The 23,126-nt window shown below is 38.0% G+C and overlaps 1 protein-coding gene across 2 annotated transcripts in view; it reads left to right on the top strand.

Annotated features, from left to right (window-relative positions):
* The first annotated feature begins 540 nt into the window (after positions 1–540).
* Positions 541–23,126, top strand: part of LOC107571178 (cytohesin-3) — a 47,725-nt gene continuing 25,139 nt past the window's right edge. The window contains exon 1 of one of the 2 annotated variants that reach the window (XM_016257472.1): positions 541–790. In XM_016257472.1, coding sequence (XP_016112958.1) covers positions 772–790 — 19 coding nt within the window. In that variant the 5' untranslated portion in view covers positions 541–771. Of the gene's footprint in view, positions 791–20,024; positions 20,125–23,126 lie in introns of those variants that run through there. The other variant, XM_016257471.1, reaches the window with a different exon arrangement.

The raw sequence follows: 23,126 nt of genomic DNA, 5'->3' as shown, positions 1-23,126 counted from the left end.
TATCGTCCTCTTTTGGAAGACCAAACAAAGTAGTTTCGCTTTCACAACGAAGCACACAGCGTCTTCAGGACATGGCGGCAGCAACAATACTACAGCGAGAATAAAAGTTACGCCTTCTTTCTTTGCGTGAACATTTGGGCGGCGTTATGCAAATCTTCCCAGATCGTGACGTAGGTATGTGGGGGCGTGTTAGAACGAGCCGTTTTAGGTAGGCGTGGTTAACTCTTAACTTTTACAAAGAATATCTCTTTGGTTTTGAGACTTTAGTCTTTGCAACTTTACAGATCTTCTTTATGCACCAAGAGCTTGTAACACTCCAAAGAGAAAGGAAAAATTGAAATCGCATCATATGACCCCTTTAAGAACCGGCTTCAGGTCGGTTACCAAGCAACGTCAGCATTACCTAATTAATATTCATGCCGCAAGCCTTCGTCTTAGTAGGATTGGTAAATTCGCGTGTAAGGGGCGGGGCGAGTGTGACGGTCGCTGCGAAACAGATGCCCGTGTGTCTGGAGCGCTTATTCCGCTGGATGTTATTGATCCACGCCAGTGAATAAACCGAGAAGGGCTGTATCCCTTCATCCAGCTCAGAAACACATCGGGCTACGGATTTAAACTAGGATTGAGATCAGTTTATGCCGTCTAATATTCCGCTTAAAACAAGACCTATTTGTAAATACAGCATATTAAACCCCTCATTATAAAGCACACATCTGTGTTTGGAGCGCGTTCTTATCACACCGTTTCATTATTTTGCTTTTATCTGCAGATATGGACGAAGATAATCAAGGTAAGACCATCAGGTTTTATAATGCATGAGAAATATGTGGATATATGTGTACACATGATGATCATGTAATGGGTTAATATGGCATTAGACAGAGATGTGTCATATCATTAAGATTTATGTGTTTACTTAGCCATAAAAAACAACAACCTAAAAACCATAATCATAAAAACACTGCACTATGACATCTATGGATATCATTTTCATGCTTATTATTTTAAAGCTTAAAAAGTGTGTCTATGTCTTCAGATAACAAGATAGTTATAACTCGTATAGCTCGATTGGTTGCTCTGTAAAATAGTATGTTTTGAGAGCAGCATACTGATCATAACATTAAAGATCCAAGATTCATATACACTGTAAAAAATGACCTTAACGGTAAAAGACTGTAAAAATGCTACAGTAAAAACCTGTTAAATGGTTAACGGTAAATTCCCCTACTATACGGTGAAAAACTGTGTTGGACATTACATGTATTGGACATAAATTTTACAGTATTATACCGTTTTTGGAAGTGAAAAATACCGTATAATTTACAGTGAATAACCGTAAATTGACATTCCCAGAATTCCCTGCATTACATTTCAAATTTGATGTTTTTTTGTTGAAATAACTATGTTTCTTCTTAGTTTTTTCTTATCAGTTTTGTATATTAGGGTTGTGTGTTACACCTAATGTTGTTAAATGTATGTATATTGCATTATTTCAGTTTCATGTGTGTTACCGTGATGGTGTTTGTGTGAATGACACTGTGCACCTTCTATATATGTTATTATTTAAAAGCTTTAAATAGGCTTTGAATGACTTTCTCATCACCACCTGCATTTGGTGGTTATCAGTGTATTACAAAGGTACAAAACAGATTTCAGTACTTCAATAGGTTGGTATATTAACATTATATCAGTTAATTGAATTACGGTATTTAACTGTAAATTTAGGTTAAAACCGTAAAACTTAAAAACATTGCTACCGTATTTTTTGCGGTAAAATTCCGGTAACCACAGCTGCCGTTTTTGTACTGTACATTTTACGGAATTTTTTTTACAGTGTATATACTCAAAATCTCATATAATCTTAGACTAGAATTGGTTTCATTCACAGAAGTGAACTGCAAATTTGACACTGCATCAGCATGTTAAGCACTGCTCATTTTTTTTCAGTTAAATGACAAACTTCAATGGCTGTAGGTGCAAATATCAGACTGCATGGGATGACCTACATGTCAGTTTGCCAGTGTTTGTTAAAAGAGACCGTGAGCTGATATGTCTATTGATTTAATTTAGTCAACACCATATTCCCCAAGCTCCAGCTCTTTCCAGCAGGACACATATGTCCTGTTGGACGTCTGTTGGCAAAATGGGGTAGAACTGTAGCCTATTTATACATTTTCTGGAGAGTGATGTTTGCCCATGAAATCTCTGCATCATGACGTTAGGATCAGTGTTGGGGAAAGTTACTTTTAAAAGTAATGCGTTACGGTACTTTCGCGTTACTTTTTAAATCTGGACAGGGCTTGCTTGTTTGTTTTTAAAATAAAAAAGTTATATTTTTGGCAAATATAAAAGCCTTTTCACACCAAAGGTGAAATGAATAAGCCTCAGGCTGAAGGGAAAGTACATTTACGTCCGTACAGTAGAATGCAGAAGAAGAAATTTCAACACACTTCAGCAATAAAAAAAGACACAAGTGTTTGTCTAGAGTAATTTTGGCTTATTCGTACGGTTGAACTGGATCATCGAAGGTCAGACGCAAATAGAATGGGATTAAATACATAAAGGATATTTGTGTTGTTTAACATTTAATTATTGCAGGTTTGCGTCATATTCTGAGTTGCGTTATTTTTTTATTTGTTTAATACTGAATCCGTGTTTTTTTTTTTTTTGTGAGTGAGATGAATTAACGCATATTCATATTTATTTTAGAACTACAGTAACATCTTCTGATTTCTCTCAACATGGGGACAGGAGAGCTGTCAATCAATAAATTGGGGAAAAAAAGTAACTTGCGTTACTTATTTGAAAAAGTAACTCTTAAAAAGTAATGCGTTACTTTACTAGTTACTTGAAAAAAGTAATCTGATTACGTAACTCGCGTTACTTGTAATGCGTTACTCCCAACACTGGTTAGGATGCTGGCGGTGGTTGGCAGGATGTTTATAGTATGTGATTGCTTGGGTTTTGTAAATGGTTGCTGAGGAGTTCTGACAAACTTTACTGGTTTGTTACTCTTTAAAAAGTGTTAACCTGCAATTGCTACCTAAAAGAGCTATTTGTACATTAATTTATACCACCAAAAGTGAATTTTATGGGTTAAATAATGTATTTAGGTTGCTTCAGTGATACAACATAATTTTTTGAATATCAGATGAGAGCAAAACTTGAACTGAACTGAATACTGACACTGTTGCCTTCTGTAGAGCTGCTTTATAGCTGAATCAGATTTGTGTCATAATTGATGAATTTTGCAACATCAACACTGTTATTGAACTGTAATGAATCAACAATGGACTGACACGAGCTGAATAACAACATTACTGTCTTCAGTAGAGCTGCTTGTAGCGGAATTGAATTTGTTTCATAATCGATGAACTTTTTTTTTTACAGTTGTTGAACTCAAATGCATCAACAATTGAATAATTTTAGAGCTATACTTTACAGCAGAGTTAGAATTTGTCTCATATTTGAAGTTTGCATCATTGATTCAGTTATTTTCCTTTTTGCACTGTGAAGCTGCTTTAAAACTATCTGTATTGTATACAGCACATAACATATACAGTATACATATGGATCTTACTGACCAAACCAAGATAAAACAACCCATCTCTGTAATATTTTGGTCTCTAGATGTGGCTTGGATCCCTATTGCCCATTTTACCATCTGACAGGTGATCAGAAAAGCCTAAAAAAGTGTCAGAGCACACCTCTCCTCAAAAAGCTGCATGATTTGAGGTTTTGGAGTGTTTGTTTCTTTGCAGATCATGGATATGCATGCACGTGTAATATTTAAAGAGATGGTCTTCTCACTGAGAATAAAAAAAAAACGAATTAGCATATTCAAAGCATATGCTCAACATAATCCTTCCCCACAATGGCGTGGGTTCACACTGAGGACTAGCTAACAGTCAGACTGTTGGTGTGTTTTGACAGTGGTTTGGTGGTTATGTCAGAGAAGCGGCTGTAGGCTCATCTGAAGTGGAGCAGCAGGCAGACTGGATTAGACTCAGTGAGAGCTGCTCTGGTCCATGCTGCTTCTTCTGCTACCACTGGGGTCCCTGCTGGGTGACATGGGGAGATCCCACTCTGAACCCCACCAATGAATTCGACTGGACTGAGAGGCAGCACCTTGTCACATGCGCACTATTATGAATTATGATTGTTGAAAGTAAGACTCATTTGAAAATACCAATGAAAGGATGTTTTCATGAATCGCCAACAAAATAGGTTCTTGTGACAAATGGTAATATAGATTCTTAACCTTCAGAAAATGTTGAATTTTTATCCCCCACCCTGTTTCCGAAATTGGAGACACCCTTGAAACACTGAAATTCACGAACCATTTTGTTAGTCCTTTGTAACTGATAAACTTCTCTTGTTATTGTAATTGATAAACTTCTCACTTCAACTTTCTAATGAATAGAAGATAACTTTTATCATTATTTCCTACAATAATTTGGTGACCAGTGTTGAATAGTCGAGGCTGATGCGAACGAACAGTAAATGTTAAATAAATAAATAATATAATAATAATAATATAAAGATTTTAAAATGCAATGAGATTACTTAAGTGGCTTCCTATTGTGCAGTAGAAAGGGCCCAAATAATGTTACTTCATGGTGTTTATATATATACAGTGGGTACGGAAAGTATTCAGACCCCCTTAAAATTTTCACTCTTTGTTATATTGCAGCCATTTGCTAAAATCGTTTAAGTTAATTTTTTTCCTCATTAATGTACACACATCACCCCATATTGACAGAAAAACACAGAATTGTTGACATTTTTGCAGATTTATTAAAAAAGAAAAACTGAAATATCACATGGTCCTAAGTATTCAGACCCTTTGCTGTGACACTCAAATATTTAACTCAGGTGCTGTCCATTTCTTCTGATCATCCTTGAGATGATTCTACACCTTCATTTGAGTCCAGCTGTATTTGATTATACTGATTGGACTTGATTAGGAAACCCACACCCCTGTCTATATAAGACCTGTATTTTAAAAATAATGTGTTTTTTGAACATTAAAGCATGTCAACATATTCTGTTACACCAAATACACAAAATAATGATATTTAAAAAAGCATCATATGACCCCTTTAATGGAAAACTTAATCCAAAACTACATGGCCCTGTGTGAAAAAGTGTTTGCCCCCTAAACCTAATAACTGGTTGGACCACCCTTAGCAGCAACAACTGCAATCAAGCATTTGCGATAACTTGCAATGAGTCCGTTACAGCGCTGTGGAGGAATTTTGGTCCACTCATCTATGAAGAATTGTTGTAATTCAGCCACATTGGAGGGTTTTCGAGCATGAACCGCCTTTTTAAGGTCATGACACAGCATCTCAATAGGATTCAAGTAAGGACTTTGACTAGGCCACTCCAAAGTCTTCATTTTGTTTATCTTCAGCCATTCAGACAGGAGAAGAAACACTCTTCAGCAATAAAAAAACAAAGCACAATTGTTAGTTTCTCTAAAGTCAGTTTTGCTTATCAGTATGGTTGAACTGGATCAGCAAAGGTCAGCAGCAAAGACATTGGTTAATAAAATGGGATTAGATACATTTGTGTTATTTAACATATTTAATTATTGCAGGTTTGCGTCATATTCTGAGTTTGCATTTCACTGTTTTAATTCATTTTGATGAATACTAAATCTGTTTTTTGTGAGTGGGATGAATTAATGCACATTCACATTTAGTCTAGAACTACAGTAACATCATGTTCACACAGCGCACACAATTCCTCTGTACTCACGATTTCACTCAACATGGGGACAGGAGACTTGTCAGTCAATAAATGGGAAAACAAAGTAACTGGCATTACTTTTTTGAAAAAGTAACTGAGATATTTTCTTGTAAATTAAAAAGTAATGCGTTACTTTACTAGTTACTTGAAAAAAGTTATCTGATTACGTAACTCGCATTACTTGTAATGAGTTACCCCAAACACTGTATATATATATATATATAAATTTCACGCATAAAAAGAAATGACAAGTAACACATTGAGTTAAACATGAAATTTTGAAGTTGAAACATTTAAATAGTATTTTCTTGTTAAAAGGTACTCCAATAAACTTTGTTTTATTAACTTCAATAAATTATTTTTACAGTATACAGTTTATCCAACATATCTCATGGTTCTCACTGTAAGGAAAAAAAATTACAGAGTTTTATGCCTCTAATGCTTTTAAAAAGTATTATTTGGAGACCAAAGTGTACCATATTCATAGAAATGTGCCACAGAGGATCCCAATAGTGATTTTGTTAGGTTTGTTTGGCTCATACTTAGAGCAAGAATCATATCTAGAATATTAAAAAGACTTGAGATGTTAAAAGGTCTAGATTTTGTAAGAATCCTTAATAATGGTTACCAAGTGGATTTGTTGCTTAAATTGTCAGTTAAATTGATTATGATTTATGTGCTCCTCCGCTCCAAATCAGAAATACCTTGGCAAAGTTTTGCATGGGCCAAGTACCATGGGTCACTTTTCATCTGATGTAGATCTCACTTATTGAGCTTTCAGATGCATTTACGTTCTTCCCTGTTGAGTGAGAACCCTGAACCATGCCTATTTTTGACCTTGATGTAGTTGAAGTTGTCTTTATGCCAAAGAAATGTAAGCCTTGCGTCACAGTGTAGTGCTTATGGCAGCTGTCATTATATGACATTTGAAGTGACACAGTCATGTTCAGCTGAGTGGAACTATGGCAGGATTGTTTTATGTGAAGTACAGTGAGTCTTTATGCTGTAGGGCATTGGGGTGTTTCTCTAAGCATCATGTATGTTTCATTTAGCCACATGACGTCAACAGGGAAACCACCAGCAGAGCAAAACTATGAAATAACATCAGTCTACACCTCACCCAGCAGTGACTCACTGCCATGACTCTGAACATGGACTTATTTTGAACTCATCTCTGTTTCAGACACCAGTTTTAGGTGTGATTAAATGATGTGATAAATCATAACAAAGTTTGGCAGTACATGTACGTGTGCAGTGTCAACATAGTTACCATGTTATTCGAGCCTGACAGAAGGTCTGTGCCAAACTTTCTACTGTCTAAATATGCAACTAGGCATCTTAAAGGGGCCGTTCACACCGTTGCAGCGTCTCACACGCGTTTTTAAGATGCTGTTTCAAGTTGGGGGCCGTTCACACACAACGTGTATTTGTGTCTTAAAATGCGAGATGCAGCGCTCAGGAATGCCTCCTCTGCCTTGTTGCCGTCAAATAAACAGTTGCCATGCCAACTTGCTACTGTAAGCAAAAGCTTGCCTCCAGGGCCTTTTGATTGGTCCACTGTTTTGAAACTGACATTGATGCGTGTATCTTAAAAATGCAGCGTTCCTGTGCGAGACGCTGCAAAAGATGCAAGACGTGAGCGCAATGGTCATACACGTCCTCTAGTGTGCATTTACATAGAAAAACAACAGAAAAGTAGCGTATTGTAATGGTAAAACGTGTTCTGTGTGAACGGGCCCCTTAAAAGAATTTCAGCTTTTACACACAGCATCGCTCATCAATGTCAGTTCCAAACCAGTGGACCAAACAGAAGACCACAGAGGCGGGGCATGACGACTGTTTTATTTGACGACAGCATGGCGAAGGAGGCACACATCTCAAAAGCGCATCTCGAGACCCTCACGTTCTGCACTACGCTTTTTTAAAAACTTACATTTTTAAATTCAGTTCACTACTAATTGCAAAAGTTTGGCATTAGTGTGCCGCTACACATTCTCTAACAAACATGCATAGCACATATTGAGCAAAATAGTAAAAAATAATGTAAAAATTGTATAGATCATTTTTGGAGCTTCAGCTGTGTCTAGAAGTGTAGCATACTATAGGCTTTATTTAAAACAATTTTAAACTTTTTTCTCAAATCCTTCAATTATTATGCATGCAGTTTTCGGGGCGTCAAATTTATTGACCACATGGAATATCAGTACTTTCAAAAACTGAGTTGTGACAGTGGACAACCAAAACAGTGATTAAAAATGGTGATCGGATTCAGAAACTAAGATATCTCCTATCCTGCATATGCATATTTTAGCCTGAAATGTACATGTTGAATAGCCAAAAATGGGTAACACTTTAGATTAGGGACCAATTCTCACTATTAACTAGTTGCTTTTTTAGCATACATATTACTAGCATATTGGCTGTTTTTTAGTACTTATAAAGCACATATTAATGCCTTATTCTGCATGACCATATTTGAGATCCCTTAACCCTACCCCATACCTAAACTTAACAACTAACAATTAGGAGTTCACTGAGTCAAAAGTTATAGTTAATAGTAAGTTAGTAGTGAGAATTGGTCCCCAAACTAAAGTGTTACCAAAAAATGTTGTATGCTAACCATCTATATTAACAAAACTCTTGACTCATCTGCTATCTTGCATGATAGATAATTTCTGCTGAGCTAGTTGCAAAGCATTGTGGCATGGCTTCTTTGTGAAGGTTACATGCGATGCTGCCTAAGCTCACTGGTTTTTGGAACAAAGCTTACTAAAATCCTCAGCTTTGTCATCAGCATACAATGTTAGCAAATGCAGTAAGCAAGGATGCAAATGTAAATAATTTCATATCCTTCAAAGTCAAACTAACAATCTAACATTTTAACCATTTAAAGGGGTCATATGATGTTTTTTTTAAAGATCATTATTTTGTGTATTTGGTGTATCAGAATATGTTGACATGCTTTAATGTTCAAAAAACACATTATTTTTAAAATACTTTACATTATTGTAGGTCCTCTATGCCCCGCCTCTCTCAAACGCTTCGTTTTCTACAAAGTCCCTCTTTCCGACAAGCGCAGTCTGCTTTGATTGGCCAGCTGACCCAGTGCATTGTGATTGGCCGAACACCACAAGCACACGTCGGAAATGTAACACCCCTTACCATAATCGCGAGCTTCATCTTTCAAAATAAATGTAAAGACAGAACGCAGAAAGGATAACAGAGTCGCGTGACAGACACAGTGATGAAGCTGGTATGTGTTTGCATTACGGTTATCTAGGCACAATCAGCTTGTAACACTCCAAAGAGAAAGGAAAACTTGAAATCACATCATATGACCCCTTTAAAATGTCTTACCAGCATGGGTCCAAAGATTTAAAAAATAGTTGGCTAATTACTCTAACTCAAAATTAGCTCATAGTTCAAGGCAAAAATTAGAAACACATTTGCACAAACAATACGGCAGTTTCAGGAATTTAGGTTGGCGCAAGGAAAACTAAAAACTCTTTCACCCCCTCATAAAGGAAACCAGACTGCAGCCGAGTCTCTGGAGTGTTGGAGCATGTGGCAAAATACATTCCAGCGAAAGAGAGCCACTCTTTTGAAGAGCAGTATTTTTCACTGATGCTGGAATGGGATGCGGGAGTAGAGGTGAAGGGGAATAGATTATGTAAGGAATCTCAAATTCTTTAAGCGGATGAAGGATCAGGAAAAGGTGTATCCAGTGGTCTCGGACAACAGGTTTCATTCTCTCTCTCCTCTAGCGTGGGCTTCCACTCTCCAGCATTTGTCCTCAGAAAGAGGTTATTAAACAGAGATTTGCTAGAGGAACAAAATGTCGTGAACCTTTGAGACAGTTACAGTTTTATCATTTATTGCCATGCACAACACAACCATTGGCAGAATTTTCTCAATGTTAAGCAGTTCAGGCTTAAGAAAGATTCACTTTTACTCAAATATAAAGTTAAAGGGATAGTTCACCCCAAAATGAAAATTCTGGCATCGTTTGCTCACCCTCCGCTTGTTCCAAACCTGTATGAATTTCTTTCAGCTGTTGGACACAAAAGAAGATATTTTAAAGAATGTTGGTGACCAAACCATTGGCGGTAGCCACAGACTTCCTTGCTATATAAAAATACTATGGAAGTCAATGGCTACTATAAAATGTTTGGTTACCAACATTCTTTTGTGTTCAACAGCTGAAAGAAATTCATACTGTTTATATACATATATGCCAAAACAAGCAAAACATCCTATAGACTTACACTGAAGAAGGGACATGGGTTGAAAGATCAGAATGTCATAAGTGTGGGCTTATTTCTTGAACCAATAAGTAATAACCAACTATTAACCAATCAGAACACCCTAGCAACTGCATAGCAACCTGCTAAAGACAAATTTCTTTGGCCAATACGTAATAAACAACTAGAAATCACTCAGAACACCTTAACAATGACTGTTAACACACTGGAAACACCATGTTAAACCACATTAGTATCACTTTAACATTGTAGCGTTGAGTTTTGGGGGGTGACACCTCTGACAATTTCCTCAGAATCGAGTTACTACAGGATTAACTACAGGTTACTTTGTGTAATGCAGGTACATTCTGTTTGGCTGTATGCAAATGATGCAGGTTAATGATTATAGTTTGTCAATAGTTAATTAAGAACTAGAATCCTTCTTTTGTCGAGCATTTCCTGTGCAAATAACTATGCATCCATATGCCGCTTTCCTGGCCTTATGTGCGATTTCTGTTGGCGATGCACATTTAAGAAGCTGCATCATTCAAAATTCATACTGTTTGACATGCAGCTCCACAGAGATGTGTGTGTGTGTGTGCGGTCAGTCATGTTTGGCCTATATGGGTCTCTTTATAGTACATTGTCGGTTTGATCAAAAAGTATACAAAAAGAACAATCCTTTGTAAGTGACGTTTCAACCATTTGACATTCAGCTTGATCTGCCAGACGTATGTATGTGTGCACATGTTGTCATGTGTTTGTTCAAAACTGAGAGGTCATATATGTATAGGTCATGTACTGTATAGGCACATCTAAAAATAGGTTAGAGGTAGTGATCATAGCCCAGATTTTACAGTCTTGCCCCACATGTACATACTATGTATTCATTGTACTTTTGCAAAAAGCATCTGAACCTAACCTTGCTCAGTATTTTCACAATTTCTAGTACACTGTAAATGCACATACTGTAAAACCGGCCAGAATTTTTTTGTTTAAATCAGTGGTAAAACTTTAGTTTAGGGTCCAGTTCTTACTATTAACTAGTTGCTTATTAGCATGCATATTACTAGCATATTGGCTGTTTATTAGTATTTATAAAGCATGTATTAATGTCTTATTCTGCATGACCATATTTTAGATCCTTTATTCCTACCACATACCTAAACTTAACAACTACCTTACGCACTATTAATAAGCAGCAAATTAGGAGTTTATTGAGGCAAAAGTTGTAGTTAATAGTGAGAACTGGACCCTAAAATAAAGTGTGATCATCAGGGTATATACACCGAAAAAATGGTAACCTAAAAATGTGCTTCATGTGGTAACATCTAAATAAACTGATTGTATTCAAATCAAAAACATTTAAAAACATTTCTGAATCAACCTAAATATATTAGGTAACACCAACACTGAATTTAAGTGTAAGATCAAAAATGATCCCAAAATAAAAATTGTCACTATTTATTCACATTCACATTGCAAACTCGCTTTCTGCATGCACTGAAAACAAAACTAGTCTGTGTTAGTTGTGCACTATATCCCAAGCCCTCTGAAGCCACACAGTAGTTTTGTCTCATGAATAAGATGCCGCTGATAATCTTCCCCTCCAGTGAATTGAACTGAAGAAGCTGAATGGATTGTCTTTCACCAATCGAAACTCAAAATTAGTTCAACGCATTAACTGAAGCGGTTCATTTGCAGCGATTCTTGAGTTAACAGCTCACTGGAGGTCTGGCCCTGTTTGCAACAAACCCCTTAAAGGGGTCATATGATGCTTTTTTAAAGATCATTATTTTGTGTATTTGGTGTAACAGAATATGTTGACATGCTTTAATGTTAAAAAAACACATTATTTTTCAAATACTGTACATTATTTTAGGCCCCGCCTCTCTCAAACGCTTCGTTTTCTACAAAGTCCCTCCTTCCGACAAGCGCAGTCTGCTCTGATTGGCCAGCTGACCCAGTGCATTGTGATTGGCCGAACACCGCAAGCACTCGTCGGAAATGTAACGCCCCTTACCATAATCGCGAGCTTCATCTTTCAAAATAAATGCAAAGACAGAGCCCAGTAAGGGGAACAGAGTCGCGTGACAGATAAAGAATATCTCTTTGGTTTTGAGACTTTAGTCTTTGCAACTTCAGGGATCTTATCTATGCACAATCAGCTTGTAACACTCCAAAGAGAAAGGAAAACTTGAAATCGCATCATATGACCCCTTTAAGCTAAGAAAACCCATAGTTATCATTTTAAGCAAACTATCACTACGGGTTTTCTTAACTTGGTGGTTGTTATAACTGGCTGCTGTTCTTCAGTTTGGAATATAGTATATGCGTGAGTCATATGGACTGCTTTGATGGTGTTTTTTTCCTATTATACTGTAGCATTGAACTGAGTAGGTGCGTCCACAGTGAAATCTCCACATCAAATATGTTCCAATTGGCTGTGCGTACTGGCACATCTTACGGCAATTTCAGATTCAGTCTGGACAGACAAATTACCTGACGCTGGAATGTGTCTGGTTCTGATCTAGAGTGAATGAGTTCAACAAGCCCAAACTAGCATCTCTGTGTATAATTGCCTGTGGACACGTGGCAAACACAGTTTTGACATCATTTGTAAAGTGTAGCTGGTTAAATGGGTCACAGCTCATATTCTTGACAGCTGCTCTAGTGTGAGTAAGAGCCTCTATAAGCGTGAGTCAGGCTTCACCTGTGGTATGTCACCAGCAACACTTCACCACTGACCTTTCATTTATCACTTCATTACTGGCAACACTCTGCAGTCTGAAGCAGAATGTGGAATTACAAACTAAGATTCCTAGATTTCTTAGTAGACTAACAAATTTCCCTTTATTTCATAATCTCTTCCAGGTAGCTAAATGATTTCACATTTCTTCCAAGTGTTTTTATGAAATGAGGATTTCAGGAACATTCCTTAAAATGGCATTTAAAGTTCACACTAGGAGTACATTTTGACATTATCTCAGATTGTCAGGATTCTGGACTGTCTATGTTCTGTTTTGCCCCTGTTTCTGTTCTAGTGTTCCCTTATTTGATCTCGTTCCTGTCCTCGTTTAGTTTAATTAGTCTTCCCATACACCTGTGTCTTCCCAATTATGCTATGTATTTAGCCCCAGTCTGTGCAGTCTGTGTTTGTCGGTTCTTAACGTCATTGTACTACGTGTGTCTCCTGGCTACCCTGTGTTTCCTCCTGTGGATAATTAAAGATTGTTCTGTGTGAAAACCCTCGTTTCCTCGTTCCTCGCTCCTCACAGTAGGCACCGTGACAGAAGAACCGACCAAAAACAGTTATCTCCGTGTTTTCCCCTCCGTTTGCTGGAGCAGGAGGAGAGATCGTCTCACCGTCAGCTCCGAGGAGAATCTCGCCAGTACCACTCCCGACTCAGAGCCCAGCCCACCATCTCCCTGCGGTGCGGAGCATCAGCCCTAGCCCACCGATGAAGGAGAGCCAATTACCGGCGTGATCAGCGAGCCAGTGCAAAGCCAAGCGGCTCCACCTTGGCTCCTAGCTCCCTCACCTCCACCGTCACCCGTCGATCCACCAGCTCCACCAGGCTCCCTCGTCCCTCCGGCTCCGCCTTGGTTGGGCGTTGACCCGCCATCACCTCAGTACTCCGCTCCTCCGGCTGCACCTCGTCGCTCCGTCCCACCGGCTCTATTGGGCTCCTTCCTACCGCCAGCTCCACCTTGGTCCTCAGTCGCTCCCCTCCACCGTCCCCCGTCGATCCACCAGCTCCACCGGGCTCCTTCGTCTCCGCCTTGGTCAGGCATCAAACCACCATCGCCTCAGGACTCCGCTCCTCCGGCTGCACCTCGTCGCTCCGTCCCACCGGCTCTATTGGGCTCCTTCCTACCGCCAGCTCCACCTTGGTCCTCAGTCGCTCCAGCTCCGCTGCGGATTTCCGGATCTCCGCCTCCGCCACGGTCGCCAGAGCCCTTGGCTCCACCCTGGCCCCCTGGATCCTTGGCATCCCCCTGGCTCATTGGCTCTCCGTCTCCACCTCGGGCTCCTGCACCACCTGCTCTGCTGCCGTTGGTCGGCCCCCTGGAGTCAGTGGGTCGCCATCATGGCTGTGGCCTGGGTCCTGCTTGGCTCCTCCTGCTCCGGGCCCCTCCTGTCTCCTCCTTGGCTCCTCCCTCCTTCGTCGCCTCCCTGGTCTCTGTCTTTCGGCCCCCTCCCGGGTATCCGTCCTCCTCCTGAGCCTCCTCCTTATTTCCCACCCATCCCCCCCCACCCCTCTGTTGTTCTACGGTGCGAGGACCAGAGTATGTGAGCGGAGTGGAGTGGCAACAATTTCCCCTCCGCGTTCCAAGCATTCAATAATCACTCCACTCCAGCTCCGCTCCGAGTTCACCATTTCCCGCTCCCGCTCCACTCCTCACTCCACTGATCAGAAACACCGCTCCACGGCTAAACGACGTTATTTCACTATGCTTGAAAAATTCTTGAAAAAGTTCTGTTCAGAAATTATATTAGACGAAAAATAAATGCATAATACTAGAAGAATAGTTTTAACATGGTTCATTGGAACTACAATTAGCCCAAGTCCATATTAAATGACTGCTTAACTCGCATAGCTTACTTGTCTGTGCAACGTCTCTCTACTATGGCGAAGCTGAGGGTAGTTACTTCAGAAACAGAAAGAATATGCTTTAACTTTTCAGTTTTTAAGCTGATAAATCACAGGACAGCGTTGACCAAATTTTCTTCATTCCTGAATATATGCACGTGATCTGTAGGCTACGTTATGTGCGAACTTGTGTGTTCTGTCTGTGTGCAGCAATGTATCAGCACATTAGTTTCGAGCAGAGATTAACAAACTGTACAATTTACAACATGCTTTAACCTCCCGCACTCGTCCATCGCCATTTTAACCGTCATATGTGATCCACATATCTGTCAAGCTAACTAATTATGTTTAATGCGTGAGTTGGCATAGGCTAATTTGTGCTTGTGACGGAGCGGTAGAGGAGCGTTCTCAGAGCGAGTGAAAACCTCAACGCTCCAACTTAAAAAAAATTCTGGAACTCTGGAAAGACGCTAAAAGCCTTTATTATTATTATTATTATTATTATTATTATTATTGTTGTTGTTATGTATAGTACTGGTGTCCGTTGAGAGTTACCATGACAGAACTGGAAAAGGAAGCTGCTGGCGAGGAGAGGACGTGTCTGACATTTCTCTCTTTCTCATCAATTATACAAAAAAAAAGAGTTCAACAACTGGGACAGATTGGTTGAGTAACATTACCCACAGTCTACTTTAAGTACTTTTGTTAATATATATACCTCTGTGAATATGGTATCTTTCTTTAATTATCTGAAATGTCTGCTAGCAAATATTACGCTAGCATAGCATATCTGTTTATAATGATGCCGAGCACGGAACGTCTTGAATGCTTTCATTCATATTTCGCTGTACATCCTGTGTTTTTATTATTAATTTGGGTGTATTTTACTGTTTTTTTACCAGCACACAACTATTGATCCACGACGTTACCACGATGTCGCACTTACTAACTGGCAACGTCATAAAGTTACGTTGTGGCGACGAAACTGGGAATTTCACTTTTCCGGTTGCCACGCCAAGACGGAACTTTGGTCACCAGATTACGTTGCAGTTACGTAACAGTCACGTAATTTTGTTAGCTGGGTACCCTGTGTTTCCTCATTTAGATAATTAAAGACTGTTCTGTGTGAAACCCCTCGTTTCCTCATTCCTCACTCCTCACAGTAGGCCCCGTGACACAGATTCAGTGTACCCTGTCATAAATCTCACAGTATAAATGATAATATCCACAATATTTCTCTTTCAAAACGTTTTGATTTGTGTAATGTGACACCTTGATGTTATTGTAGCACACCATTATTCTTGTCCTTTGGCATAAAAACCTTTTTTTTATCTTTATTTTTTCATAACAGAGTTGAAATAATGAGTTTGAGGTCAAGTGTGAAGACTGTAAGAGAAATACATTTCTGTCTGAACCATGTGGTCACAAATACCTTATCAGAGATCAAACTGTTATTACCATAAGCGAATATCAAAGTGTGACAGGGTTGAAAAAATAAGTAGGGGCCCACGACACATTTTGCATATTCTCAGAAAACATTTTAGAAATAAGTAAATATTGAAAAGGTTGATGTTGTTGATTTTTTAATTAAAGCTATTTAGGTAGTTGTTTACAGGGGTTTCAAAACATGTTTGTCAGCCAAACTGCTTAAGGTATATAAAATATGTTAATATTTAAATACATATTTGCATGTTCTGCATGGTTGTCTGCTGCCGGTTAAGGTTTGCATGACATGCAATTAAACAGATGAAATATCTAATCTTCTTTTGCATTGTTTTATTTCTCGCAAACCTGCTGCGGTTCCTATACAAACCCCAGTTTAGGCAACCTGAATGTAATGTAATTTTGTTTAATGCACTTCACATTGTTAATAACAACGAATAGAATATGTTTTCTTTCTCTTACACGAATTGGCCAAAAAAAATTATAGTGCCATTATTTTGTCACATATTATTATTGAAGTTTGAACTGTAATATGTAATTTCATGTCTGAGACATCCAGACACAAAGAATGAAGAAATAGATACTTTTAAGGGTTTTCACACTTAGTTTACTCTTTACAAGAACCAACACAACTAACTACAAGTTGCAATGCAGTTATTTATGCATTAAATGATTCATATTAACATGTCAAATCATTTTGGCAGAATATTGATTAAATGCTTCTGTCGACAAAAATGTCAGAAATTCTGCATATGTGAATGTAAATGAAGTTCCTAAACTCACAGCGCTTGCAGAGATGCAGTTCATCATCAAGCTGTTCTGAAAACACAGTCTGAAACAGGCAGTGCAACTGACTGTATGCTTATTTAATAACTTTTATAAGATATATTGCTATTTTAGTTTTATTTAGGCCTACTAATTGTGCAGCCAGCCCATTTGTTTATTTTAATGTTATATATTCAATTGAACAGTTTCCCTGAACAGTTACCTCAAAAACCCCTGTTTGGGAAATCCTGGTATAAAGTATTAAAATGTAATGGTAATTACTATTGAATTTGTCTGATATTCTGATGAAAGCAAAAAAAAAAGAGAGAGAGAGAGAGAGAGAGATAAATCAAATAAATGTTATTGTAATAATAAGATTAGATTAAAAAATGTAGCATTAATTACACAAGTAGTAAGCCATTGGGAGCCACACAGCAGCTATTGTCCCAGAGCTTCCATTTGTAAAACATCTTAGAGATTATTGAAATGTGTCTCCGATTATCTTCATCACTGGCCCAGTTTTCTTCCTTTACATCTCCACAGCTGGACTTAAACTAACAACGGCCTCTCCATAGTTTATAATTAAACCCCAAAGTCCCAAGAAAATTCCGGCTAAAGGAATTCAGTTCACAAGGAATGAATAAAACACAAGTGTCAGAGTGACTGAAGAATGTCTTATTGCACAATAAAGAGCTGCCAGGACCGGACGCTCAGTCCTCATCGCCCACGTTTCAACCATAATAACACGACAGAGTGATTTTGTCTTTGCATTCCCCTGTCATACAACAGAGTACATCCCCACCCTCACATCCAGATGTGGTGTCTGGACAGATGGGGCCAGTATAAACAGGCCTGTTAGGTGTCCAGCAGTCCGTGTTGTCTCATTCATGGCTCTCTATCAGACGGCTGGAATCAAGCTCTAAACTCTAAACTCTAAATTTCCTGTCTGAGTCATTGCAGGCCTCAGAGGTCTCACTGTCTCATCCTATGGGCGGCACTGATGCTCCATATCACACTGCACCTCAGATTTGCCTTGATGGACAAGGAGATTTTATATTTGATTGGATTCATTCCATAGAAGGAGATGAGAGATGAAATCCTGATGATAATCTGGATTTAATGGTGTCACTCAGAAATGTTATTATCATTGAGAGCCACTGTATTTAATAGATTAAAATTGAGGCACAACAAGGTTAGATGGTATCCAGGCAGGTTGAACTGAGGTCCCTCTGAATTTAGTCTTGTGTAGGCTGGCGTATGACTATTGACTTAAAGTCTGGTCCTTTTTGCTGGTTATTCTGGCCAAGGAGTGCCTACTTAGACAGGAAAAGATTATCTTACATATAAATCAACCAACCACAGTTCATTTCTATTTGAGAGGTACAGTGCTGGATAGTAACTGATTACATCTAATCTGGATTAAATAATCAGATTCCAAAAATTGTACTTGTACTTGTAATTAGATTGTATTACATTTTAAAATACTCGTAATCAGAGTACAGTTACTTTTGATTGATTACACAAGTACATATTTTGATTACTTTGATTGTTGTTATTTTAAAATGATTTAATTTGACATTTCTATGATTAATTATTAGCTTTTCATTAAACTCGCAAACCTGCTGCGGTTCCTATACAAACCCCAGTTTAGGCAACCTGAATGTAATGTAATTTTGTTTAATACACTTCACATTGTTAATAACAACGAATAGAATATGTTTTCTTTCTCTTTGTTTTTTTATATAAATATGGTACGAGGTTATCGAGTAACACTTCATTTTAAGGACCAATTCTCACTATTAACTAGTTGCTTACTAGAATGCATATTAAAGGGATAGTTCACCCAAAAATGAAAATGTGATGTTTATCTGTTTACCCCCAGGGCATCCAAGATGTAGGTGACTTTGCTTCTTCAGTAGAACACGTATGATGATTTTTAACTTTAACCGTTGCAGTCTATCAGTCGTATAATGGATGGCAATGGTAACAAAATCTATGAGAGTAAAAAAAACATGCACAAACAAATCCAAATTAAACCCACACACAGAGAGCTTCGCTGAATGACAGAAAGCTAGCACCGGCGGCACCTCACGTGCTTTTAAAGCTTCCTGGTCATGACGTCACCCGCCGCGCACGTCTCGCCCATCGTTCGACTGATTACACATATGATTCAGAGCTTGGTATCGCTGAAGGCTTTCCCCTAGCGTTTTCCGACGCAGCATCTCGTTCCCGAAGGGGAACCTTAATGTTTATTGTTATGTCTTTTTAAAGTATGCATCATATTTTAAGTACTAGCAAAAAAAGCAAAACAAAACAAAAACACCAAAAAATAAATAAACAAACAAAACCCACAATAATTTATGCAGTGAGTAAAGCTAGTCAGCATTTGTTTGTTTGTAGTGAGTTCAAGGTGCAGTCCTGGAAACACACTTAACTTGCCCTTGTTGTGTGACTATAAATAAAGTTTGTGACTCATCATTGAAACCAGCTCAGATTCAGGTGCCGCTCCCAATCGAGTGTAAACAGTCCCATTATGTCAAGTTATATTGATGATATCCATAGCAAACAATTGTGTCAGTATGAGTAAATAAAGTAAAGAGATCGCATCACAGGTAACAATAACAGTCATCATTTTAACTCCAGTGACTATGTACAATAAATGAAGCATGTGTTGGTTCCCCCTGCAAAATTTGACCATATTATGGTATAATTTTTGGGGTGCTTTTTAACGTTTTGCTATAGAGTGTTGTGGGAGGTCGCCAGAGTTGCTGTACCGAAGATGTTGCTATGCAGTTACTATGTTCTAATTTGCTAATGTAGTTGCACAAAGGTGCTGAGCTGTTGTATGTGGTTGTTGCTAGGGGGGGTGCTAAAAATACTTCTTCAAACAAAGCACTAAATCTAAATACAAAGCAGATTGTCTTAAAACTTAATAAGCCTGTACTGTCTCCATTTACTGTCTCATGTAACATTTTAACAAACTCAGCTCCACGCTTCCTGATGAATCTTGAACTTGGTGAATATATGGGGAGTTTTACCATCAAGCTGAACACTCGTGATGGTTGAATGCACAAGACACTGATGTCGTTTCAGAGCAGAGGTGGCTGAACTGGTTTTACCTGAACAGTTGGTCTGTAAAAGTATGTAAATTATGTGTGTAGTGTGTCTTGAGAGCAGTGGAATAAACACAGTCTAGCCCACACATCGTGCCTGTTTCTGAATACTTCAGTTTTGCTGGGGAAATCATGCTTCTGACAGTTTCCAAATGTGGTCCGCTTTGAGAAATGACTACTATAAAGAACAAATGATATGGGAAGAGAGTGATGGTACGTACTGCATATACTGTGAGATTTAAGACGTTGCGCTGTGTACTTACTATAATAGAGAACTACATGTTTTTTGTAAGTGTGGAAATGTGTGGTGTAAGTGGGTTACAGCAGCTCTGTGTTGCTATTGTTACGTGCTCAGTAAGTCAGACGGCAGACGGGCAGAGGCATCCCCTCCATTGTCCCGAGGCAGTCCTGGACAATATCAGGATGTCTATCCAAGATTTTTCTTCATTAGATGTTCCCAGTCTCCACATACGACATAGAGCCTGTGATGTGAACAGTTCTCTTTTAAGCTGAATCAACTATAAGAAACCCATTCGTAGGTTGATTCCCCTACAAATTGTAAACACTGACGTGAATGTTGGATGGAACTGAGTGTGGCGGCTCATGCATCAAGGACAAAATGTAGAAAGTGTTTTTGTGCTTGGATTTGAGGAGAGCAGAGCATTATGCAAGCTTTATGCAAGTCACAAGACGGCTAATGTCTGAGTCTGGATGCGATGGGAATTCTTGAGCGAGGTTTAGATTAATCTGTGGGCAGGTGAATTGGTTCACCTTTTGATCCCTTGTTGATGGTGTTGTTCATGAGAGGCGGGGAAATGAAACTGATGATGGGAATGAGGTTTATTCGTATGGGAACTGCATGTCCTATATCCATACACTCTCACAATTGCGTGAGATTTGATATCTCACTTATATCACGCAATTCTGAAAAAAAAAGTCAGAATTTTGAGATAAAAAGTCTCAATGAGTCATGAACTTTTAAAAAAAAATTTATTTAGTGGCAGAAACAGGCTTCCATAGTTGCCAGGGTGTCTCTGTGTGGTTGCTAGGGTGTTCTGGGTTGCCACTAGATGTTATTATTATTATAAATATTATCATTAAATATAATATAAAACAATAAAAATAGAACTATTATAATAATACTATTGTAAAATAATATAAAAAAATCAAGTATTTAATAAATTGTACAGTTCCACTAAAATCACAATACCACGCCAAGTCAATGTTTTTATTATTATTTATTTATTTAAATTTTTTTGTATAACACTTTCCACAATACACATACTTTCAAAGCAGCTTTACAGAAGATCACGATGTTAATATTATAATATATTAATATATAAATGCTTTATAGTTGCATTTAGCAGATTAGAGCCGGGCAGTAATTTAGTTGTGCTATATGATAATCAAACAATCAAACAATTGAGATTTGCTATCTATTGCCATACGTGACTGAATGTATGCTGATAAAGAAGGACATACTTATATATCCCAAAATATTTTTTAAAGCGCTATGCAATAATATAGTTCACTTTTTGCAACAATATAAACATTCACAAACCCGAGATTCGCTATATATAACTATGTGAGTGTACTGTATGCAGGTCAGGAATGGTGTATTATTATATATCCAACTTTTAATATCACCAGGCAATAATATAGCCAAGCAGTTGCCTTGACTCTAAATTTCTTCATTTTCAAACGTTAAACCATCAAACTTTTATTTATAAAACCACAGGGAATTGTTACACTTTTTCCTCTTTTTGGCAACAGGTTTATAAATGTTTCTCAATACAAATCTAGTGAAAAGGGTGCTGTTACAGTACAGTGATGCTGGCCTCATTAAACTCCAATAATAAATGCAGATTTTAATGATACACTGGCTGTATTGGGCTTAAACTGACGTATATGATTGTATTTAAATTCACACACTTGACATGCCAATGTCACAATTAAGAAAGCACATTTTTTGGCACGCAAGTTTCCTTTTCCCCTTGTTGGGTTATAGGTCATGTTTAATGCATTAGAGCCACAGTGATATCAAATTACCCTGTGCTTCCTGTGTGTGCTCTCACTGAGTAATTTGTGCTTATTAGTACGGTTGAACTGGATCATCGAAGCTCAGAAGCAGAGACATTGGTTAATAGAATGGGATTAAATACATAAAGGATATTTGTGTTGTTTAACATTGCAGGTTTGCGTCATATTCTGAGTTGCATTATTTTTATTCATTTTGAGGAATACTGAATCTGTGTGTTTTTTTTTTTTTGTGAGCGAGATGAATTAATGCATATTCATATTTATTTTAGAACTACAGTATCATCTTCTGATTTCTCTCAACATGGCGACAGAAGAGCTACCAATCAATAAATTGGAAAAAAAAGTAACTTGCGTTACTTATTTGAAAAAGTAACTCAGATATTCTCTTGTAAATTAAAAAGTAATGTGTTACTTTACTAGTTACTTGAAAAAAGTAATCTGATTACGTCACTCGCGTTACCTGTAATGCATTACCCCCAACACTGAAAATCAGACATATAAAAGAGTATCTTAGCTTCTTATTTCTTAGTTATTAATTTTCAGTGTTTCAGAGACTTTAAGATAAAGCATTACTACATTTAGCACTTTATAACATAATGCATTATATGAAGTATTGATGCTGTCAGTTACACATACTGACTGCTACATAACTTAGTTCACATTTACCTGTGCTTTCACTTCATTGCAGATGAAGTGGATATATTTGATTAATTTCATATGTGTTGTATGCATTTGAGCATTGTTGGGGGTAACTCATTACAAGTAACACGAGTTACATAATCGGATGACTTTTTTCAAGTAACTAGAAAAGTAACACTTTTAAATTTACAAGAAAATATCTGAGTTACTTTTTCATACAAGTAAAGCCAGTTACTTTGATTTCCCATTTATTCACCGACACCTTGAAATTGGGAGGCTTATTAGTTTCACTTTTAGTGTGAAAGGGCCTTTGCAACAACATGGCTGTTGTTATTTCTTACTCTCAGTCTTGACGGCACACACATAGACCATTCATGGACTACCTGATGTCTTTTGAACACTTAAATGACAAGATGTTGCTGAAATTGCGACCACCTATTTGTTTGGCTAGTACTATACAAATTACCGATGACCTACTTCCGCTGTGATTCTGTAGTGCAAATCCAAAGGACACTTCATTAACAGTCGTGAATGGC

Source organism: Sinocyclocheilus grahami, unplaced genomic scaffold, assembly GCF_001515645.1.
Source record: "Sinocyclocheilus grahami isolate Dianchi unplaced genomic scaffold, SAMN03320097.WGS_v1.1 scaffold1557.1, whole genome shotgun sequence".
Classification (NCBI taxonomy): domain Eukaryota; kingdom Metazoa; phylum Chordata; class Actinopteri; order Cypriniformes; family Cyprinidae; genus Sinocyclocheilus; species Sinocyclocheilus grahami.
The sequence above is the reverse complement of the archived record's forward strand: the minus strand, read 5'-3'. Positions and strand labels throughout refer to the sequence as shown.